Source organism: Alosa sapidissima, chromosome 5, assembly GCF_018492685.1.
Source record: "Alosa sapidissima isolate fAloSap1 chromosome 5, fAloSap1.pri, whole genome shotgun sequence".
In the NCBI taxonomy this organism is placed as follows: Eukaryota; Metazoa; Chordata; class Actinopteri; order Clupeiformes; family Clupeidae; genus Alosa; species Alosa sapidissima.
In genome coordinates this window covers 22,790,232-22,811,028 of record NC_055961.1, presented here as the reverse complement: position 1 = coordinate 22,811,028, position 20,797 = coordinate 22,790,232, and the positions used below count along the sequence as shown (strand labels likewise).

Here is a 20,797-nt window from a genome sequence, read left to right as displayed (position 1 = left end):
ATAAAGTTCATAGTGCATAGGACAACAATTAGGCTAACTAATTTGAAGTCCCCTCCCCTTTCACCGCTATGACAGCTTGGTGCCCTTAGCCTACAGCATATAGCCTATGGCGTCCAAGCACAGTGAAAGTCGAGTTGTCCTCCTTTATCCGACATATCTGCTGCAGTCAAAAGACACAATCCTTCGAGGAGTTGATACAGAAGAGGAAGGCCACCTTGTGTTGTTGAGAAAGAAAAGCCTACAGCGGTAGCTTTTGGTTAGGTGGATATACTGCAGTTCTCGGCGAATTTAGTGAGATCATTTTCTCATAACGATGAGGGCGGGGTGTGGGAGCATCACAGATCTCAGTGCATTGGATGGTTGCTGAAGCTGCGAGGAAGAGGAAAGATGTAGGACCATGGTGAATGATTTGGGACTGGAAGACTTTGATTCGCGCTGGAAATTAATTACACGGTAAGCATCTGTTGTTTCGTTTCTTATTTAGTGTTGTTGAAACCGGGCACTAAATAGCCTAGGCTTACGGTAGGCTACTGCTTCTCTTCTTCAGGGTGGCCTAACTGTAGCGGTTTTAAGCTTCTAGCTAGCCAAGCAATGCCGCTATGGTCGAGTGTGGTCTATAGGAGATACCATGTTCAGATAACATTTTGGCCTGGTAATATAAATCAAAGCTGTAGGGCTACGGAAAGCTGTTGCTGGTAGGCTAATGTTGGTCAGCCCAATACCCATCGTAACAATTCGGTTGGTTTACTCATCGCAGTCATCTGTGAAGATGACGTTTTTTTTCTTGTGGCTGCTCGGTTGTGTTATCGCTTTAGGCCACATAAACATGAAGGCTAGGCTACTCAATCGGTGGATTTAGACAACAGCATCTGTCTGATCTGTCTGTCTACTGCAGGTAGCCTATTATTATGGGTCGCATGAAAATGGAGCTATAGGCTACACTACTTGTGGACAAATCCTGGTCAACCGTTTAGGCTATTCGGCTAAGGCGATGTTAAACCAGATGTGTGTTGAACAGTGTGTGAAGCCAATGGCGGTAGTATTATTTAATTTAAAGGCCTATGCTGCAGAGAATATGCTATTCGTCGGTAAAGCATTTTGGCAACTTGTGCATGTTCACAGTTCACCCAATTTCTCTTCTTTTGTTTTTGTGGGCTGAATTTGCCTATTGCTTTTTCCCCTTGACCTCTATTCGTGAGCTTCTCACTGAATTGTCTGAATCATCTCTGATCTATTGTAGATTTGCCGATCATAAGGCAGCGGATGATGCGCTATTGCGTAGCCCTAGTAGACTAATATGCGCCGACTGATATTTCCGGTCAACACATCATGTGTTCTATAATAGGCTATTTCTTCGGCGCTCTCGGCCACTGATTCTCTAATCTAAGACAGGGCAAACATGAAATAGGGGTAAATTGCAGGTTTGTGTAGTCTTACAATGATGAAAGCAGATATGTTGTATATTATGCATAATAGAGCACTTTTAGATGCATAGGCTACTACCAACAATTATTGTTTTAGCCTACATCAATGTGTAGGCCTAGGCTACTGTATGGCCTACAATTAGACCAACTGTAAGCTGCTCATCTAGACCCAGAACATTTCTGAGAGTAAGCCTAATAAACAGGTATGCCTGTATGCCGCCACCACTGTAGGATACACGAGGCCTACGCTATCAGCTGTAACACCCTGCATGCAGTTTTGTATAAAAAAGCATAGATTGTAGGCCACAAAATGCTATGATATGATAAAATGATATGATAAAAATGCTATGATGATGATTTTGCAGAGAGAGCAGGGCTAAGCTCAGAGATGGATGTAATCTGGGTAAGACCCACTAGGCATCATGTTCACCATCCATGGCACCAAGTTTCTTAGGAACATCCGAAAAAAGTCTTATACATTCCTCAAAATAATAAAATGACCAATAGTAGGCCTAGCCTAACAGTATGCCGTGCACAGTTTGCATGCTTTGTTGGAATGAGACAGGGTCATTCCAATTTTTGAAAATAGCATACTACCCTATGCAAAAAAACATTTTCACATATGAAGAGTTCAGATGCAAAACTCTAAATGCCACCTCCGTCAAAAATGATGGTGATGATGCTCTCCACACATACATTAATCAAATAATTTTGCTTCAAAAACCTGCTAAATACCACTTTCCTTCTGGTCTGAAATATCAATTTGAAGGCAAAAACCTATAGGAGCCTGATAAAAAATATGAATTTAAAAGAAAAGTGGTCAGATAGATTTAGAGGATTTTGCATCTGAATCAGAAATTGCATTTTCAAAATATCCTTCACTACTAATGGCTTACATGGACCATGCACATGGACAGAAACACTGCACTGTACTGCACTGCACATTAAGGGCATTAATGAACACACAATCTAACATTTAGAGCCTGGCCATTTCATGTACAGCAGACAGGGACCGAAAACAGAATGATTATCATTTCGGTTGGTTTTCTAAATTGTAACTGGTTAGAACGTTGTAGAAGAATGGTTAATAATGTGACTTTAAAAATGACATACAAATTGACAAATTGATTTATGGCAGGTGCAATAGCATAAGCTTTTTTCTGCACAGCAGCCTCAAAGCTTGAATCAAAGTAGGTATCAAGGCTAAGGTAACTGTTTAAAACACTGCCTATTCAGGTGTGGGTGAGATTTGAAAGCAGGTTATTATATAATTAATTTATAATATTAATTCATTGATAATATTAGATCTTTAAAAAAAATGGCATAGAAAATGTCCTTGTTTTAAAGGTGCCATGTGTAATGTCCGCCAAAAAATCAATTCATACTCCACATTCCATAAAAGATGGGGGCAGTATACCTCCAGAAAGTGAGTTGGTCTACCCTTGAGTAACAGTATTGCAGTTTGGCTGGCGGTTATGTTGCCTGCATACCGCCTCCCATGGCCGAAACTGGTATTATGACAACTGTCGGGCTGTGGCTAGTAATTTAGCATGCTAATTCAGGTGGATATCTCTGCAGCACTATACCTTGTCTTTTTTTTTAATAACATCATCATCCTTATTTCTTCTCATTCTTTTCATGCGTGTAGCTCATTTTTTGGATATTTTTACCTCAATTCTTACACATGGCACCTTTAAGCCCTGTAATAGCCTAACCTATGCATGATGCTACCAACTGCATGACACTAGGCCTAGATATTTTCTTTCTCTGCTATGTTATTTTACACAATGTTTCAGTAATTTATGCTACATGTTTGGAAAAGGCGGTTAGATAGTAATTTTCAAAGAAAGGTTAATTGGAACGATAAATACCATTATTATTAACCGGTTATCTAAAATTGAAAATAGCGTTTTCACTCCAGAACAAGTGAAATTGGTTTTGTTCCCATTTTCGGTTATATTCATCCGACAATTTTGTTCGTTTTCATTTTTGTTCTTTGAACCGTTTCTAATCCCTGACAGAAGAACTGGGAAGGACTGCACTACTAGGTTCTATTGTCCTTACATCACTGCGCAGTGGGATTAGAAATGCTGTTCATGGGGAAGCAAAAAGAAAAAAAAACCTCAGAGTTGTAATCGGATGACTGTGACAGACCAGCACAAACAGTCAGACAGGATAACCCACATGCTGAGCTACCAAACCTGATTAAAGCAGGGGCTATCTTTGGCATGGGCATGCCACTCTAAATGGCTGACATCGACCATCATCCATTGCATAATATATAGCCCAAATATTGTGTCCAAAGGATTATTTCTTGGGTCTAGAGAAGATAGGAAGGAACATCCTAAATTGAACAAACCTGTGATGGCTTCACTGATAAACTTCCATTTCTGTATTCATGTAGATGGCTCTACGATTCACACAAAATCCATATCACAGCTAATAAAATTAGTCACTGAGCATGCTAGTTTGTGTGTTTATTTTAACCAAGCTCATTGACTTTGGACAATAGCTCATACATACAGTACATACTCTTTGGATAATGTAGGCTCATATACAGTACATACTCTGGATAATGTAGGCTCATACATACCTACACTTTGGATAATGTAGGCTCATACATTTGTAGGATGTAGGTTTTTTGTACATGTTGGTGTAATACAGTAGGTGTATGACTTCCTAAAGTCTCTGTGAGTGTATGTGTGTGTGTGTGTGTTTGTGTGCGTGTGTGTGTAGTTGCTGTGAGCAATAATGGCTTACCCCCCCCCCCCCCCCCCCCCTCACACATACACTCCCAGCATTGTGTCTACTGGCTCACAGAGTAAGAGTAGCAGGGAGAATGATGTTACTTCACTGGGCACAAAACTGGGTCACGGAGGCAGTGTGCTTCTGAAGCCTTCAGATTACAGTAGCCAAGCTGGGAAAGAGGGGCCATTTCCACACAGGCAGTCTGCAGCCTGTTGTATACTGTAGCACAGGAGTAAAATAACCGTATTCTCTGGATAAGAACGAAAGCATCGGAGCACAACATTTCACCGAAGTTTTGATGGATTGACAGTAGCCTAGGCTATGAATGTGGCGAGTGCTGTTTATATTAAATCGCATTTATCTACGAACTAGGACATTTAGAACAGTAATGTAGACATGGTGGTAACGAAGTAAGTGGCTACCCAATCTCTCGGTGCAGCTATCACAAGAGTTACACAAGTCAGACTACGTGCCTACGTTACATTTACATCCCCTGAGCCTGCGCAGAAAGCCTCGTTGACCAACAGGAAACGGTTGAAATTTGCTTCACCTGCCTCGATTGGCGTCTACGTGATGACTCTGTCCATATCTTTTACTGTCTATGAAAAACACCCTCACTAACCACTACACCATCATGGCTGTTGCTTAAGAAAAGTCTACACTGTTAATTAAACGCACAGTCAAATAGTAGCCTGCCGCTGACAGCGGTGAAATGGGTGAAATGCACCGAAGGTTTACTTAGCTTTGGTCACATGACATGGGGATTTTGAACAATGTTTCAAAGCAGTGGTCACATGACATGGCTGTTTTAAACCACGTTTTTGTGCTTTGAAACCTCGAGACTTATTTGAGACGTCAGGGGTGTGAGTTTGAAACTATCTATGAGCCACACTGCCACAAAAGAAGAGGAAGAAGTGTGTTTATCAAGATGAAATATGATAAACTGCCAAATTCATGCTTAGGCAAACGTTAACCCAAGAACCTAAAGCTAGTTTGCTATATAACTGTTGAATGAGGACAGGGTTTGGTAGTCATTTTTTACATTTAATCAATTATGTAATGAAATTAGGCCTACAAAAACCAAGTAACTATAATCCATATTAGGCCTACATTAGAAAAAATGTGTAATCAGATTATATAGTTGCATTGTTGAAGATTAGATAACATAGTTTTATATTATGCAGTTAATATACAGTGTAGTTGGGAAATTAAGAAAGACCCAATTTGGAGTGAATGGAGACAGAATGGAATGTACCGAAGATCACAAAACCCACTCAAAGTCAGATGATAGAAGTGTTTAGGGCAAAATGCCTGCATTTCAGACTTCTTTGTCACAGCAAGAGTTGCAGTACACAAATTTGCATAAAACACTGCCATACAGTTTATTTATGAGGCATTATATCCAGGAAATTACTCTCATCCCAAAACTGACTGCTCAATGAATTCTGCTCATGGTTGTTAAGTGAAGTAAGCTCTTGAATGTATTTCAAAAGAGGTTTTGAATGCTGCTTTTAGCATTTGGTTGTTGGGGCCTCCAATGTGTCATACCATGCAGTCCTTAAAAGTGACAAAGCTCTCCCAGTAGCTGCATAGGAATTAAATAGGAAAGAAACTCATTGTGTCCTTTATATCTCATTGCAACTGATTCATTGTTGTATTAAATTAAGCTCAAAATCTGTTGTCAAAGGTAGCATCATTATTTTTAACTTCTGAATGTTGGGACAGTCCATTCAATTCAATTGAACTTCTGTATGAAGCCTTTTAGGCTACTACAATACCAGCACTATCGGCACACATGGCTGACTTTAGGCCTAATCCCTCTAGTAAGAAATTTGTGAAAGGCACAACATTTTTTTAATAATACAATAAAAATATGTGACTGATTGTATATGGTCCTGTCTTTGGGTAACCTGACAATAGCCAGATGAATGTCGTTCCGCTTAGCTCCGCCTAGCTTCACTCACATCCATCTGGGACCTCTTCCATTGAGAGTGATTTCTGCAACCGACTTTATGGTTCAGCCAATCAGGACGCAGGGCGGGAGTTTCATGGATGTGACATAGCGTAGAAGTGACTGTGAGACTGTTATCAGCGTCACGGGTTGGCTTCGATGTGAGTGGTTGAAGTAGCGCGTCAATAGATGACGGACAAGTGGCTTATTCAATCATATGCAAGCATTTTTTAATTAGGCCCAGCCTTCTGAAGCAACACTTCAATGGATCGGTTCCAGATGGATGAGTGGAGCTAGGCGGAGCGAAATTCATCTGGCTATTGTCAGGTTAGTCTTTGGGACCATGTAGTAGGTTACTGTGAGCTCAAAAAGGGCATGATGTTGCTGTTTGTATAACTTTTCGCTGCAGTAGCCTGGACTCTGTTCCCTGTGGTCTCGCCCCACAGCCCTGGTAGCTATGATGAGCTGACATGCAGGTATGAGTTGCGATGGGTAGAGACTAATGAAGATTTTGGATGAGCGCCTGTGACATGTTTTAAATAGCCCCGGACATGGATGTAAAAAAAAGCTCACAGAAATAAAAGAATAGAAGCTGGTCTGCCAAAGTAACCTTCTTCTTCTTCTTTTTCTTCTTCTTCTTCTTCAGTGAGTTTTTTTTTTTTTTGGCAGTTTGCAAACACAGTGCATTACCACCATCTGCTGCACTGAGGCGTACCCTGTAGCATCGTCCTGGGGCTCGTTTCTAGAAAGTGTCGTTGGCTAACTTGCGTCGCAACCTTGGTAGTTCGCTCCATCGTTCTTGAATTTGGTGTTTCTAGAAAGGGTATTTCGAACTCTCAATCGCAAACAAGGATGCAAAGTTTAGTAGTTTGAACTACTGCCCCTGGGCAGTCACACTTCTGTCGTTCCTTGCTAGTTCCAGTTGGTGTCCTGAGCGCCTAATCAAAAATCACAACTGCCTAACCAAAAATTGCGAAGTGGATGTTTGTCTCGTGACTCAATGATTGATCTGTCCTGTAGCTTTATTTTGATTAAGAGACTAACTCGCCTACTTGGCTCATTCTTGCTATTTATGTTAATTTGAGTATTGCCTTGCTTTTTGATAAGCTAGTATTATAATCTTCACAGACTCTTAAAATCAGCACAGTGATGAATGGTGTAGTGGCTAAAGCAGGTGACTTGTTATCCCAGTGTTGTAGGTTCGATTGATGATGTGAGATTGTCCTCTTGCTTCTCGCTACCTGCAGGTGAACTAGTGTGACACGTACATTCAATTGTTTTGACTGATGTCTTGTACCTATTGGTCTATCGATGTAGAGTAACTATATACAGTACATAAATAGGTATGGTCAAAACCTATTGTTGTGTCTCGTAGGCCTACTCTCTTACTCAGAGGTGAAAAGAAGAGATGGGATGCGAACTCCGGCCGAGCGCGCAGTGCACCGACACACTGCCGTTAAGCCACGAGCCAGTTGATGAAATCGCGATATCCAGAAATTTTTCCAGGCTATATATTTTTTCCAACATAGATATTTAACATAAGGCGACCAATATGAGTCATTATTTAAGTTAACTGTTTTATATGCTTGCAATAGGTTTAGGTTTTTGCTGATGGCAATGACAATGCCAGCATTAATCACTCGGTTTAAATTAGAAAAATGTCGACATAGGCCGTGACAGAAAATGTCCAGGTGGTGGGGCATTACACGTTGCCACTGTTTCCACCAATGATAGTTCTGGCGCATACTGTGACGTCGGCTGCCTAAAACTCAGTTTTTCTCACTTTACATGCAAACAAAGTTTTTCAAAATCTCCACTCTGTCCAGAGTAGTAAGAATTATTTTCAGAGGCTAATTCTCTGTTTGCGTGTAAACGGAAGGCACAAACGAATGGAAATTACTCTGTTTTTCAAAATAACCATGTACGTGTAAACGGAGTCCAGGGGTCTGTACTACGAAGGGAGCTTAACCTACCCAGATGTAACCCAGGGTTACTTTGCTAAACCGGTGTTACATGGCAACTGGCACCCATGTTAACTGGCTGCGTTGAAGACGTTTCACGAGTGATGACGTTTCTTTGACAGATGTGGCCGCTTGCAGATTTGTCACTTTCTGATGGAAACTGGAGACGAACAAATACAAATATGCATGACATATTTAAACGTCAAAATTGTCTGTAGTACGCTACATACACTGGACCATGAATATGCCACCAAAAAAATAAATACCCAAATAATAACTCCACGTGGGTATCGAACCTGCTTCCCAAATGAAACCTCCTACATGATAACCATTCATCTACGTACTTGCGCCACGAACCAGCTGATAAATCAGGGAAATTTACTTGACTTAGTCTATACAATTAGAAGAAGTCAGCTGATGATTGTAGCAAGTTAACACGGCTGATGGTGTTGTCTTGCTGCAGCAGTTGTCCAAGCCAGTAGGTCTTCAAAGTATCATGGTTAAGTTTTCAAACATCTCACTGACTGCTGGTCAGACTCTCTGTGGCCACCTAGTATCTGTAGCCTTCCTAAATTGAGGAAGCGTTGCTGGTCTAAAAATAAATAAATAATAATAATTTAAAAAAAACGTGTGATGAGGAGGATTGAACCCATGTCAACTGTGTGAAAAAGCAATGTAAAGGCATTAACCTGTTGCGCCACAGGAGAAGCACCAACTCGTGAATTGGGAAATAAAGTATCAAAAAAACATCAAACCCATGTTTACATGTCAGCAACATTAACGTTAATAGCCTATAAGCCTAAGAGTTTTGACTCTCCCTGTGCTCAAAGTTTGTGTAAAATATGGACACTATATAGACTTCTCCTGCCCATTGCAATGTGCGTTTCAATGCCCGAGTTTCATGAACTGAATTCTTAAAAGAATAGGCTGGACAAAAGGATACACAATTAGGCAACACATTTTAATTTAATTTATTTGTTGACATTCATGTGGCTCTACAGACACTTCAGGTAGGGGCGGCCACAGCCTAACCTTAGTGAAACGTTTGTAAAACTTAACCATGATACTTTGAAGGCCTACTAAATGGCTTGGGCAACGGTAGCATGATAACATGGTAGCCAGATAACATGAACAGCTATGTTTTTGTAACTTGTTACAATTATAATAACGTTAGCTGACTTGTTCTTCAAATACGGAGGATTTGAGTTCATAGAAATGCCTACAGATGCAACACAATTTAGAAGTGGGCATATAGATTACAGTAGTAAGAATAATTGAATGTTTAAGTAGCCCCATTGACTGATTTAGTGTATGCCTAATCCTGTGAACATTTCAGATGCAACACCATTGCCAAATGCACATGGCAGCAGGTGAAAATGAAACACAAACACATTATTCAGAATAGTGGTTTATAGTCATAGCTTGCATTAATATTTCTTAATTATGAAAACATGTAGGCCTAGTATGCTTATAGCCTTAACTTTGCCTCTGTTTTACAGCTAACAAGAAAAAGGTGTCTTTGAACACTACTGTAAGGCACCAGAGTGTTTTACAGTAGCAGAGCAGTTGGCCATCGCAAATAATAGTGGAAGGCCGATTATGGAAGGGGTTGAGGGAGGCATTCGGTCGGATTCTGGTGCTGTGGAAATGTGTAGCCTTTATTTGCAGGGTACAGTAATATGACATTCAATTCAACAAGTTTGTTAAAATGGTGATTTTAATTTATTAGGCCTACAGGCCTGTAGGCAATGTCCGAATTATTTTAGGCTAATCTTGCTCAGATGTTCAGCATACTGTAGGCTAGGCTTATGTCCGATTTATTTTAGGACATACAGTAGGTTATTCTTGCTCAGATGTTCAGCATAACCGATTAGATGGAATACATGAATGCTCACGTAAGGGCATTGCTATGACGGGTCACATTAGAGATTTTTGCCTAGATCATCTGACAAAGATAACAAATTCCCTCGGCTGACAATCAATATCTTCATAGATAATATATATATATATATATATATATATATATATATATATATATATATATATATATATATAGTCTATATATGGCGGTCTCTAAAACCCCTCGCCCTGCGAAGAGAGCCCCTCACGATTTGCGCTCCAATGTCCAATGTCCAATGCACGCCGACATTGTCTCGAATTGTTAGTGGAGGGGTGGTACTTATAAAGGGTGTGGTTAACGGAAACCTCGGGTTAACCAAGAACATAACCTGCTCGGAGCAGGTTTGAGATGCAGCGTAAATTGCCATGGCAGCATACCTCGGTTAAAACCTATCCACCTTTCATAGTATGGGTTAATCGGGAAGTTACGCCACACGTGATCAAGTTACTCTCGAAGTTACCCAGATAAGCCAGTAACCCTGCTTCGTAGTACAGGCCCCTAGTGTGGCTCACTACCACACAAACAAAGTTGCTGCCTTCACTTAGCTAGCAACATCCATAAGTGATCTACAAAAGTGGGCTGACCACTATAGCACTAAAAGTCACATCACAAAAGACAAAACACTCACCTCATGGTTATTCATAATCTAAGCATCCATAAATGCCGATATACATTGCACTCAGTGGGCGTGTTCACAACCAGCTGCAATGCCAACATCTCTCACTGGACCTGCACTGATCAGGCAATTAGAAGTAATGGTCTCTAATGAGCTCCGAGCTCATACACATTACAGGGCTTACCGCAAGCAACTGCTACTGATCATTTAAACATTCAGGTAACACACATAACTCAAAACTTCAAGACAAAAGGGTGGTATGTTTGACAAAAGGCAGTGTGCACGCCAACACGGAAAGCAATTCCTGAGAGTGAGGTTAGTCAGAAGCCTCAACATAATATGGAGACGGACAGTGCTATTCAGGCCGGATCACTCCAGAGCTGGCCCTGTTCTGGGACAGAGTTGTCTCCAGTGTGTGATGCTGCCCAGAGACACTTACAAGTTGTGTAAGGGTGTTTTAAGGTGTGTAAGGGTGTCTCTATAGTTTATATGGGTTCATGTTGCTCTTTTTCTCAAAGGTCTAAATATATCACACTGCATTAAAACTACAAATGAAGCCAATGTGTAACTGATAACTGACAGGCTACAAAGTTGTCTGCTCTGCTCTATCAATTTCTCCACATGTTCCAGACACACACTACTGTTAAAAAGTATTGAGTCACTTTCCTTGTGTTCGAGGGAAAAGCAACATTTTTGGCCATTGAAATAACACCAAATCAATTAGAAATTCAATTTAAACAATGTTAATGTTGTAAATTGCTATTTTACTAGGAAATGGATACTTTTTATGAAATATCAACACTGAATGAGTGTACCGAGGTCCATTATTAGCAACCATCTGTCCTGTGTTCCAATGGCATATTGTGTTTGCAAATCTGACTATAATTTTAAATGGTCAACTGATCATTACAAACAGGTTATTAGAAGCAATACCACTGGCTTTCTTTAGATGAGTTGAGCATCTGGAGCATCAGCTATTATGGGTCAGATTAAAAGGAATCACTGTAAAAAAAAACAATAAAGCACGTACATCCAAATTTTAGTTGGGTGCTGGACAAAAAGGGCAATACTGAATGAATGAATGAAAGTCCGCTACACCAATAGCTCCCAATGAATGATTAATTTAATGCAACGTTTCGGGCGTTTGTCTGATGAAGGGCTAACGCCCGAAACATCGCTAGCGCCCGAAACGTCAGTGGCTGATTGTGTTTCACTAATTCATGGATTGGGATAAATGCAGAGACCAAATTTCCCTCACGGGAACAAAAGAGTATATACTTATAATTCAATTACTCTGCATAGAAATTCAGATTTTCTTACAAATCCTTTGTTCTTGTTTGCCAATGTGACCATGAAATAAATATATGTTATTCATAGTGGTACAGTATTTAAAAAGGTCTTAAAAAAAGTAACTTTGAACCTGCAAAATCCCTGCCTCCGGTGCCCTCCCTGTGAGTCATTGCAGCTTGTGTAGGAACATAACCCCTTGAGATACACAGTGTCACTTATCAACACAGGGCAGCCACTTGACTTTGGCCATTCATTTTGTGCACAAGGGGAGCCAGACAGGGTCTACAGTAGCCAAGTGTGCTTCTTTTTTCTTTCCCTGTTGCCAAAACACTGATGCAGAGAGTGCACAGTGTTGTTCTACATGTCCTCTGTGGATTATGGTTTCACAGAAGATGATCTGAGGTCACAGTGTCTGACAACACAATATTTTCTTTTATATAAAAAGGTTCAACTTTGGCACTGTGTCCTGTACCATCAGTTTGGATTAGTTAGAATTAGGACAGCAGATGCAATTATTCCAGACTAAAAAGCATCCTATGATTGGAAGAAGTTTGAGGGGAGGATATGACATGAACGTGAGGATCTGTAGAGGAATATTGGAGAATATTATGTGGTGTGTGACCACTTGTGACTGCAGTGAGTCTACATTTGCATTTAATAATTTAGCAGGTGCCCTTTACCCATACTTTTAGTAGCCTACTGTTAAGGTATAGTAATAGGTAATGTCAGAGTTCCCATGGGTCATGGAATGTCTGGAATATCTTGGAATTTTGGAAAGTCTATACCTAGACATGGAAAGCCAGGGAATTTTATATTTTTTAGGACAAAGTCATGGAATATCAGGGAATTTTACTGTATCAGTTTAAAATTTACTTGCCAAAATACATTAGGACAAATATTTGTCCATGCAGAACTGGTGTATCTTATTAGCTTTACTGCTTGCTTGAGTAGTTGTGGTTAGCCCAACTTTGTGTATTTAATGCCCATTTATTCATCTCCTGCTCTAAAAAGTAAAATATTCTTGAATGCTACGCAGCTGCTCTGAAAGCTTTGGTCTGTATCATTCATTATATAGTAGGCCATGGAAATTCCATTTTTTTTTTGTCAGGGAAAAGTCATGGAGTGGGAACCCTGTAATGTATGATATTATTACTTGTCCTGTTTTGGATCTAGAACTCATGGCCTGGGTTTTGTAGATGTTACAGCCAGCTGAGCTGCAGGACCACCATTGAATGAATCATGTGTAGCGTGAGAGACCTGTTTTTCCTGTAATGAAATATTAAGAGCTCGGCTGAGTTCAACACATGGAGTGGCTCTTGTTGAGCTTGAGTGCATGTGAATTTTTAGTCAAAGTGCAGACACAGTGTTACCTTAATGGTGTCTGAAGCTATTAGTTTGCAAAGCATATTGCCTTTATTTTATGCTCTACTATGCTTTGTTTTATAATTATATTTTGTTTCACTAGAAGACAAAGTTTTAACTATAATAACAGAGACAGATGATTGTATACAACACAGAGAAAAGGAGAATTTGATTAATCTAGGCATTTTACCATGTACCAGGGTGCCTTGTAAGCGCATAAGGGAAGCACTAATATGGCTACAAGCATTAGCGTTACAGGATTTAAATGAGAGCGCTTGTTCTCAGTGGTAGCAACTCTCCTGCACATCAGAGCACATCATCTGGCCGTCGCAATTCTGCTACTGTGCAGTACTAGCGGCAAGGTCACACTGGAAAACCAACCCCTTCTGGTCCATTGACATAGTTGTGGTCACCACTGACATACTTTATGTGGTCACAATTGACATAGTTGTGTGGTAATTGATCCATCTCACAATGCTGACAGTTGTGTCTGCCTGGTGGCTGGCTAGCTAGGAGGACTGATGTTGAATAAATAGATCTGCTCTATTGGGGTGAGGATGGCCATGGGCAATTTGCAATTTGGATCAACAATGAGTTAAGGAGATTAATCCATTGTGTTGTGCCTCCTCAGTCCAGTCAACTGTTAATCATAATCGTGGGGATGTTCCGCTGGATAAAGTAGCAAGAGTGTGTCAGCAATTTGTTTGATAAGAGATCATTCACAGTAGAGGAGATGAATAGCACTTCACCATGACACAAGATGAAGAAAGGACCAAGCAGACAGTATTTGCCCACTAATGTACAAGTCCTCCATGTATTGGTGTTTCAAGGTGACATGCTAAAAGAAAATTTAGGGAAATGTTGATTTATTTATATTGGGGGTATTGTATCATTGTTTATTATACGGCTCTTCACAATGCAAGTAGAATGCTCCATTGACATGAATGGGATTTCCGAAAGTTCTAGCGGTCATTATTTCTTGGGAAAGGACCTCTGAAAACAAGAATGACCGCTGTCAATGGCAACGGAGTTTGCGCTTGGAACTTCATTCAAAAGTGAAAGCAGACGGTTGATCAGCTGTGTTCTAAAGAATGTTTGATTCAAGTTCAGCGTGTGTTGCGAACTATTTGTTTCTCAGCAAAAGCCACGACGAAACGGTAACAAATAAGTGTAAAGAGACATATCATGGAGTTTATTTTTTCGTTTTGGCAAGTAGCCGTATAATAAGCGGGATAATGTATAGAACGCCGGTCATCATGGGAAAATAAGTCCCTTCAGGGCGAAACAAGACCCCTCCGCGTCCGGTTCGCCCTGTCGGGACTTATTTTCCCCATAATGACCGGCGTTCTATACATTATCCCTTACATAATTGTGTCACTGTGCATAAATAGGCAGACATTGTGCAGACACTCCCCATGGATAAGAAATAATTCATTTAGGGCTGGGCGATTATGGCTAAGAAACTCTGATCTCGATATGCTGAGGAAAAATGCCAATATACAACATGATATGGTACAATGAAATCTTATAAAGTGTGTAGATATATTTATACTGCATTAACACATCATGCTATAATACATCTTGATAATTGTGTCCAATTAAAAAACAGATTGTGCTTACAGCTTTGCAAAACAATACACATGGGCACTTTTTTGAATATGGAAAACTGTGCAAATTTCACACTACGATATGCAAAAACATCACACAACTATGTTGTCAATATTGCAGAATGAAGTATTCTCACAATATAGAAAAATTATCACAGTAAATGATATGCAGTAATAATATATCTGACTACATACTTCTGAATGAAGTGAATTTCAGCGTCTGAGGAACGTGAACGTTTTTCCCTTCAAGCCAAATCTTTACTGTGGTCCCAGATAAGACCTCAGCTGATTGCAGTGGCAGCCAGCTGTTTAGTCACAGGCGACATGCCAACAGTCTCTCCCTCAGACCTCCTCACACTGTGGAGTCACATGGACTGTAATTACACTGGACTAGCCAAGTGTCAGGTTGTTGTTTGTGAACTTGTCTACATGTGATATGAATGAGGGGGATTGTTCTGTGGATCCCTGTGTTTTAAGAAAGGTTAATGGTGAATGTTCTCATCTCTGTTAAATGAAAAAGAGATGAGGGAGATTAGGAAAGATAGCCTTTGGATTTCACAAAATAGCTACTTGCAGAGACATGTCATTCTTTTCAGAACTGGTTCTCTGTCTTCTCAAAGCTCAATACCCTCCATCTTTTGTCGGCATGACATATGGACCATGTTAATTACTATTTTATATTTCAACCTCACTGTAACCTAAGTAAATAACAGAGAATTATTGAGGATTTAGTTCAGAATTTAGCTATAAGACTACTACTATGATATGGAAAGCGTAGACCATCATGCCTGAAACATCCCCAAGCTCTAGCACACAATATTGTAAGAACTTGGTTGACATTGTAAGCTTACAGTTTCAGCTTAGAGTCTTAGTTGTGCACGTGGTGTTGCTCTTTCCAATCTGCAATGTTACAGATATAATCATCTCACACGATTGCATCACATAACCTGTGACTCCGCTCTGATTGCAGAGAGATGATTGACTAAAGAGCCTGTGTGTGTGTGCGGGCATGTATGGCAAGCCGAATTAACATTTATTCCGACATCTTGATATCAAGTTACAATACTAGTGACACTAGTTGACTAGTGAACCACATTTTTTGCACTAGTTAACTAGTGAGAGCCAAAATGCTTCTACTAGTTAGCTAGTGAGGGTCAAAATGTGCAGTAGTTAACTAGTGACCACATATTTGGCCTTACTAGTTAACTAGTCAGAGCCATAAATGCTTATTAGTTAACTAGTAAATGTTAACAAGTGAGACATAAAGTGTATACTAGTTAACTAGTTCAAGCCAGAATGTTCACTAGTTAACTAGTTCAAGCCTCCTTTGTCCACACTAGTGAACTAGTGAAGATGTACAAGAATTGTCACTAGTTAACTAGTTGCACAGAATGCTAATGAGGAGGCGGGGTGCACTGCACACTGAGGCTTCCTGTTGGCTTCCCAGTTCAAAATAAAACATACCAACCAATCAAGACACAGAAAATGGCCATTATCCCCACCCACTGCATTTGCATGTTGTGCACTAGTTACCATGTTGGCCTGAGAAACTATAACTAGTTAACTAGTGGCTTCAATGTGCAGCTTACATGTTAACAAGTCAAGGCAAAACGGCTCACTAGTTAACTAGGTTAGGCAAGGCAAGACAGCGGTTCACGAGTGCAGCCCAAAATGCCCACCAGTTAACTAGTAAGGGTAATTTCAACCTTCTCAAGTTCACTAGTGAGGTGCAAGAAGCATAACTAGTTGACTATTAAGGGGCAAAATGTCCACTAGTTAACTAGTGAGGGCAATTTGGACCCTACCTGTTAGCTAGTGTTGTGCAAGAAGAGTCACTTATTAACGACCAAAGTTTCTACTAATTAACTTGTGAAGGTGTTTTGGACCTTACTAGTTAGTACACTAATTGATGACCCGGGCACACTAGTTAACTAGTAAGGCGCTAACATTTTCACTAGTTAATGCACGACAGCTAAACATTTCACTAGTTAACTAGTGCACATGTAACGCTCACTAGTTGCTCTTTTTGGACCTTACTAGTTCAATAAGTAGCTAGTTAACTGGTACCCAATTTTGCATTTACTGGTTAACTAGTAAACACATTTGGCCTCACTATTTAACTAGTAAGGCAAAATACATTCTTACTAGTTAACTAGTGAGCATATTAGCTTTTACTAGTTAGCTAATGAGCATTTTCAGACTTCAGACAGAAGGCCAAAAGGCTTTAGCTAATTAATTTAAAAAAGAGTGACTCCAACTAGTAAACTAGTGAAATGAAAAAAAAAAAAAAAAAATCAAAAGGCTTGAATGTATGCGCCACTAGTTCACTAGTCAACTAGATGACTGTACAATACTGTACTTGCATGCAAATGAAGCAGGTGGGGCAAAATAATATGAATTAATATTAAATAGTATAGCAAAATAGTATGCATAAATACTCAAAAGGCTTGTATGTGTACAGTATGCGCCACTAGTGCACAATGGTTCACTTGCATACAAATGAAGCAGTCAAAGCAAGGGTGAATAAATACGGTTCAGATGAAGAAATACTCAAATAGTTGACTAGTTAACTAGAGATTTGGTACTTACTTGTTAACAATTGACTCTTATTGCACCTCACTAAATTTTGAGTTCTTGCTGGGGAGCCAAAAGGAAACTTCAGCATACTTCTCCCCACCTCCTCATTATCATTCTTTGTTAAGTTTGGCTTGAAATAGTTTAATAATAAACATTTTGTAGCCTCACTAGTTAACTAGTAAAGGTAAAAGACTCCAACTAGTTAACTAGCTGGCATTTGGCATTCACTAGTCAACTAGTAACAATTGTTGTGCCTCACTAGTTAACTAGCAAGGCACAAAAAGTGTTTAACTAGTGTGCATTTCTGTCTTCACTAGTTAACTATTGAACATTTTGTGCCTCACTAGTTACCTAAGAAGGTCAGAAACAACTTTAACTGTGTGTGAAGCAGCAGGATGTCTCTGGCTGATGGTCAGTTGACTTAAATGGGACACTGGACAAGAACTCCATATTCCTCTCTACCCCACAGCCCATAGTCTTTGTTGGCTGGCAAGAAGCACAGCAGCATGTGCAGTGTGTGTGTGTGTGTGCGGGCATGCAGGAGATTGCTGCAGTACAATGTTGCCAAGGCGACGCCTGGTCATGTTGGCAGTCCCTCCCCAGGGCCCCATCCCACCTGCAGCTCGGCAGGCTGTTGGAGAGACTGTTCGCACACATGCTCTCGCTCTTCTCTGCGCTAACTCACGTCAGTGTAGCTTAGGTGATCTCTCATTTTAGATCAGTAACACAGAGCACCTTCATCCTTTTATTCTAGCCCGTCTCTAACTCACCTCAGTCTAAACCATCTATTTCCAGATCTGATGTAAGTAGAGTGTAAAGGTACATGTATACGCATGTATACGTACCAAACCATTTACTGTACGTACAGGACGTTACTGTAATCAATACAGATGTGTGCCGAATGTACGGAGAAATCCGTTGAGTTTTCACATAGATTTCTCGAGGTCACAGAGTACTGTTTGTACAAAAAAAAAAAAACAATCGGTTTTACCAAGCTCAAGTGGCTACAGCCAGCAGTTTCATAGTCAAAGCAATACTTGGTGAAGTTTCATAAATCCCCTTTAAGAGCATCTTTGTGTTTACGGACATCCTCAGAGAAGCACACACCAAAATAACTTGTATTGATTTCACATCAAGCTGAAGACAGCTCCTACTTAGTGAGTAAAATCCTATGCCTGATCTTACTGTTTTTTTCATTGTTCTTAAGATTGATGATATCAGCACAATGTCTGCACTCTCTTGGCTGGTCTGGGTCTGATTCAGTCAAAGCCCATTAGCAATGATATGTGTGTGGCGAGGCAACTGCTGGGGAAGGTCGAAGGTCCAGCTAACAGACACAACGTCGCTGCCGATCACTCTGATGACTGGTGGTGTGGTGGACGTGCTAATCCCACATTGTGGCTGACTTCCTGAATAGATCCCGGCGCTGCACTGTATCAGACCTGGGCCAGGTCTATTCCAGCGGATCCATTTTTTGAGCTGCTGTCTGCAGAACTACATGGGTAGCTTATAGTGTACTGGTGAAAAGTTTGAAAGTTCTGTGTAGGGGGTGCTGTGGCACAACTGGCTACAGCGCCCGTACCATATACGGGTCCAAGAGCCCACGGGGCCCCAGGTTCAAGTCTGACCTGGGTCATTTCCCGATCCCACAGTGTCTCTCTCTCTCCCATTCATTTCCTGTCAGTCTCTCACTGTCCTATCAAAAATGCAGTCAAAATTCTAAAAACTTTTTTCTTTTTTTTTTCTTCCATGTCATAGGTCTACTGTCCCCAAGGAATATGAAGAAGAGGAAAAATTGGAAACTTAATTCTTTGAAGCAGTGGAAGTGGATTAAATGAACGTGTCTGAGGAGGAATTGTAGCAACTCATTGTCATGGCGAAGAAGGCCCGTACTAAGGGCGAAAAGCCCGAAGCACTAATCTCTGCCCTACAGGCTGCCAATGAAGACCTCAGGTCGAAACTGACGGACATTCAAATCGAATTGCATCAGGAAAAATGCAAGGTAGGCCTTTCATGCCTTGAATTACACATAAAATGTAGACATGTTTGTTGTAATTAGTGTATGTACTTATAACAGAGAGGTTTGAAGTGACAGTGATCATGAATAGACCTGGAGCAATAACTCAGACACCTTTTCAGTAAAATTCATTTGGACTTTATCTGCCTGGGAAGGTACTCTGTTTTTGGCATCCAATCTGGCGTTGGTTATCCCAATAACACATAACAGAACATAAACTACTTATAAATACAAAAATCATTCGTTTTTATAAAATGTTCAAATTCCAATACTCTCAGTAGACAGAGGTGGACAACTCTAACCCTAAATCTGTCTGGCTGAAAAGTTCTAGTGCTAGTTAGAATCAGCTGGTGTAGTGAATGGTTGGAATAAGTGGTAGGAGTTTTCCACCTCAGATTGTAGAGCCATAGTAACTCTCTAGTCTCCAGTCTTGTGTGACCATACTGATAGCGTCTTGCGTAACTGTTGCACGTCGTCTGTGCCTTTCTCCCACCACAGGTGACTAAGCTGGAACGTGAGAAGGTGCAGGAGGCCAAGCGCATCCGCGAGCAGGAGCAGCACCGGCACACAGTGGCACTGACCGAGCAGCGGGCCAAGTGGCACGAAGAGAAGATGAAGGAGCTGCAGGCGCTGCGGGAGAGCCTGGTGCGCCAGCACGAGCAGGAGCTGCTGCGCCACGGCAAGATCAAGGATGGTGAGATCCAGCGGCTCAAGGCGGCCATGAGCGCACTGCGCGACGGCAGCGGCGAGAAGGTGCGCACAGCCCTCACGCTGGAGGCCAAGGAGGAGGCGCGGCGCTTCTTTGACCAGGAGCGCGTCAAGCTCCTGCAGGAGATCGCCGAGCTCAAGTCCTCCAAGAAGCAGACGGACGAGGCGCTCAGCACCATCATCCAGGCGGACAAGATGAAGGCGGGAGACCTGCGCTCAGAGCACCAGATGCACCAGGAGCAGATCACCAAGATCAAGTGGGACTGCGAGAGAGACATACGCAGGCTGGTACGACAGCCCTTAACAGTGCTTCTGCCCTTTGACCCCACTGCAGCCAGGCACCTCCACAGCAATGATCCTTTAGATGTCCCAACCCCAAGTGTGGTTTATGGACACAACTTACATATCGGCTGGTCATTGGATGTTAGGGCACTTTGGCATGTCAGATAGAGAGATAGATACTTTATTGATCCCCAAAGGGAGATGTGAGGGTCTACACTTTTTTGGTCCAGCATCTATTACTCTCTGTCATGTGGCTGACATAAGCCGGCTTTGACATCAGTGCTGTGTCTATTAGACTCCCTCCCTTAAAGTAAAACTCTCCAAAATGCAACCAAAATGCAGGGTCTTTTTCTG

General features: G+C 41.0%; 1 protein-coding gene across 2 annotated transcripts in view; it reads left to right on the top strand.

Moving 5' to 3' along the window:
* Positions 1-200: 200 nt before the first annotated feature.
* The window catches only part of jakmip2 (janus kinase and microtubule interacting protein 2), a 43,295-nt gene continuing 22,698 nt past the window's right edge, over positions 201-20,797 (top strand). Inside the window, exons 1-3 of one of the 2 annotated variants that reach the window (XM_042093161.1) lie at positions 201-453; positions 19,195-19,438; positions 19,952-20,449. In XM_042093161.1, the coding sequence (XP_041949095.1) occupies positions 19,310-19,438; positions 19,952-20,449 (627 nt within the window). In that variant the 5' untranslated portion in view covers positions 201-453; positions 19,195-19,309. The remainder of the gene's footprint in view (positions 454-19,194; positions 19,439-19,951; positions 20,450-20,797) is intronic. The other variant, XM_042093162.1, reaches the window with a different exon arrangement.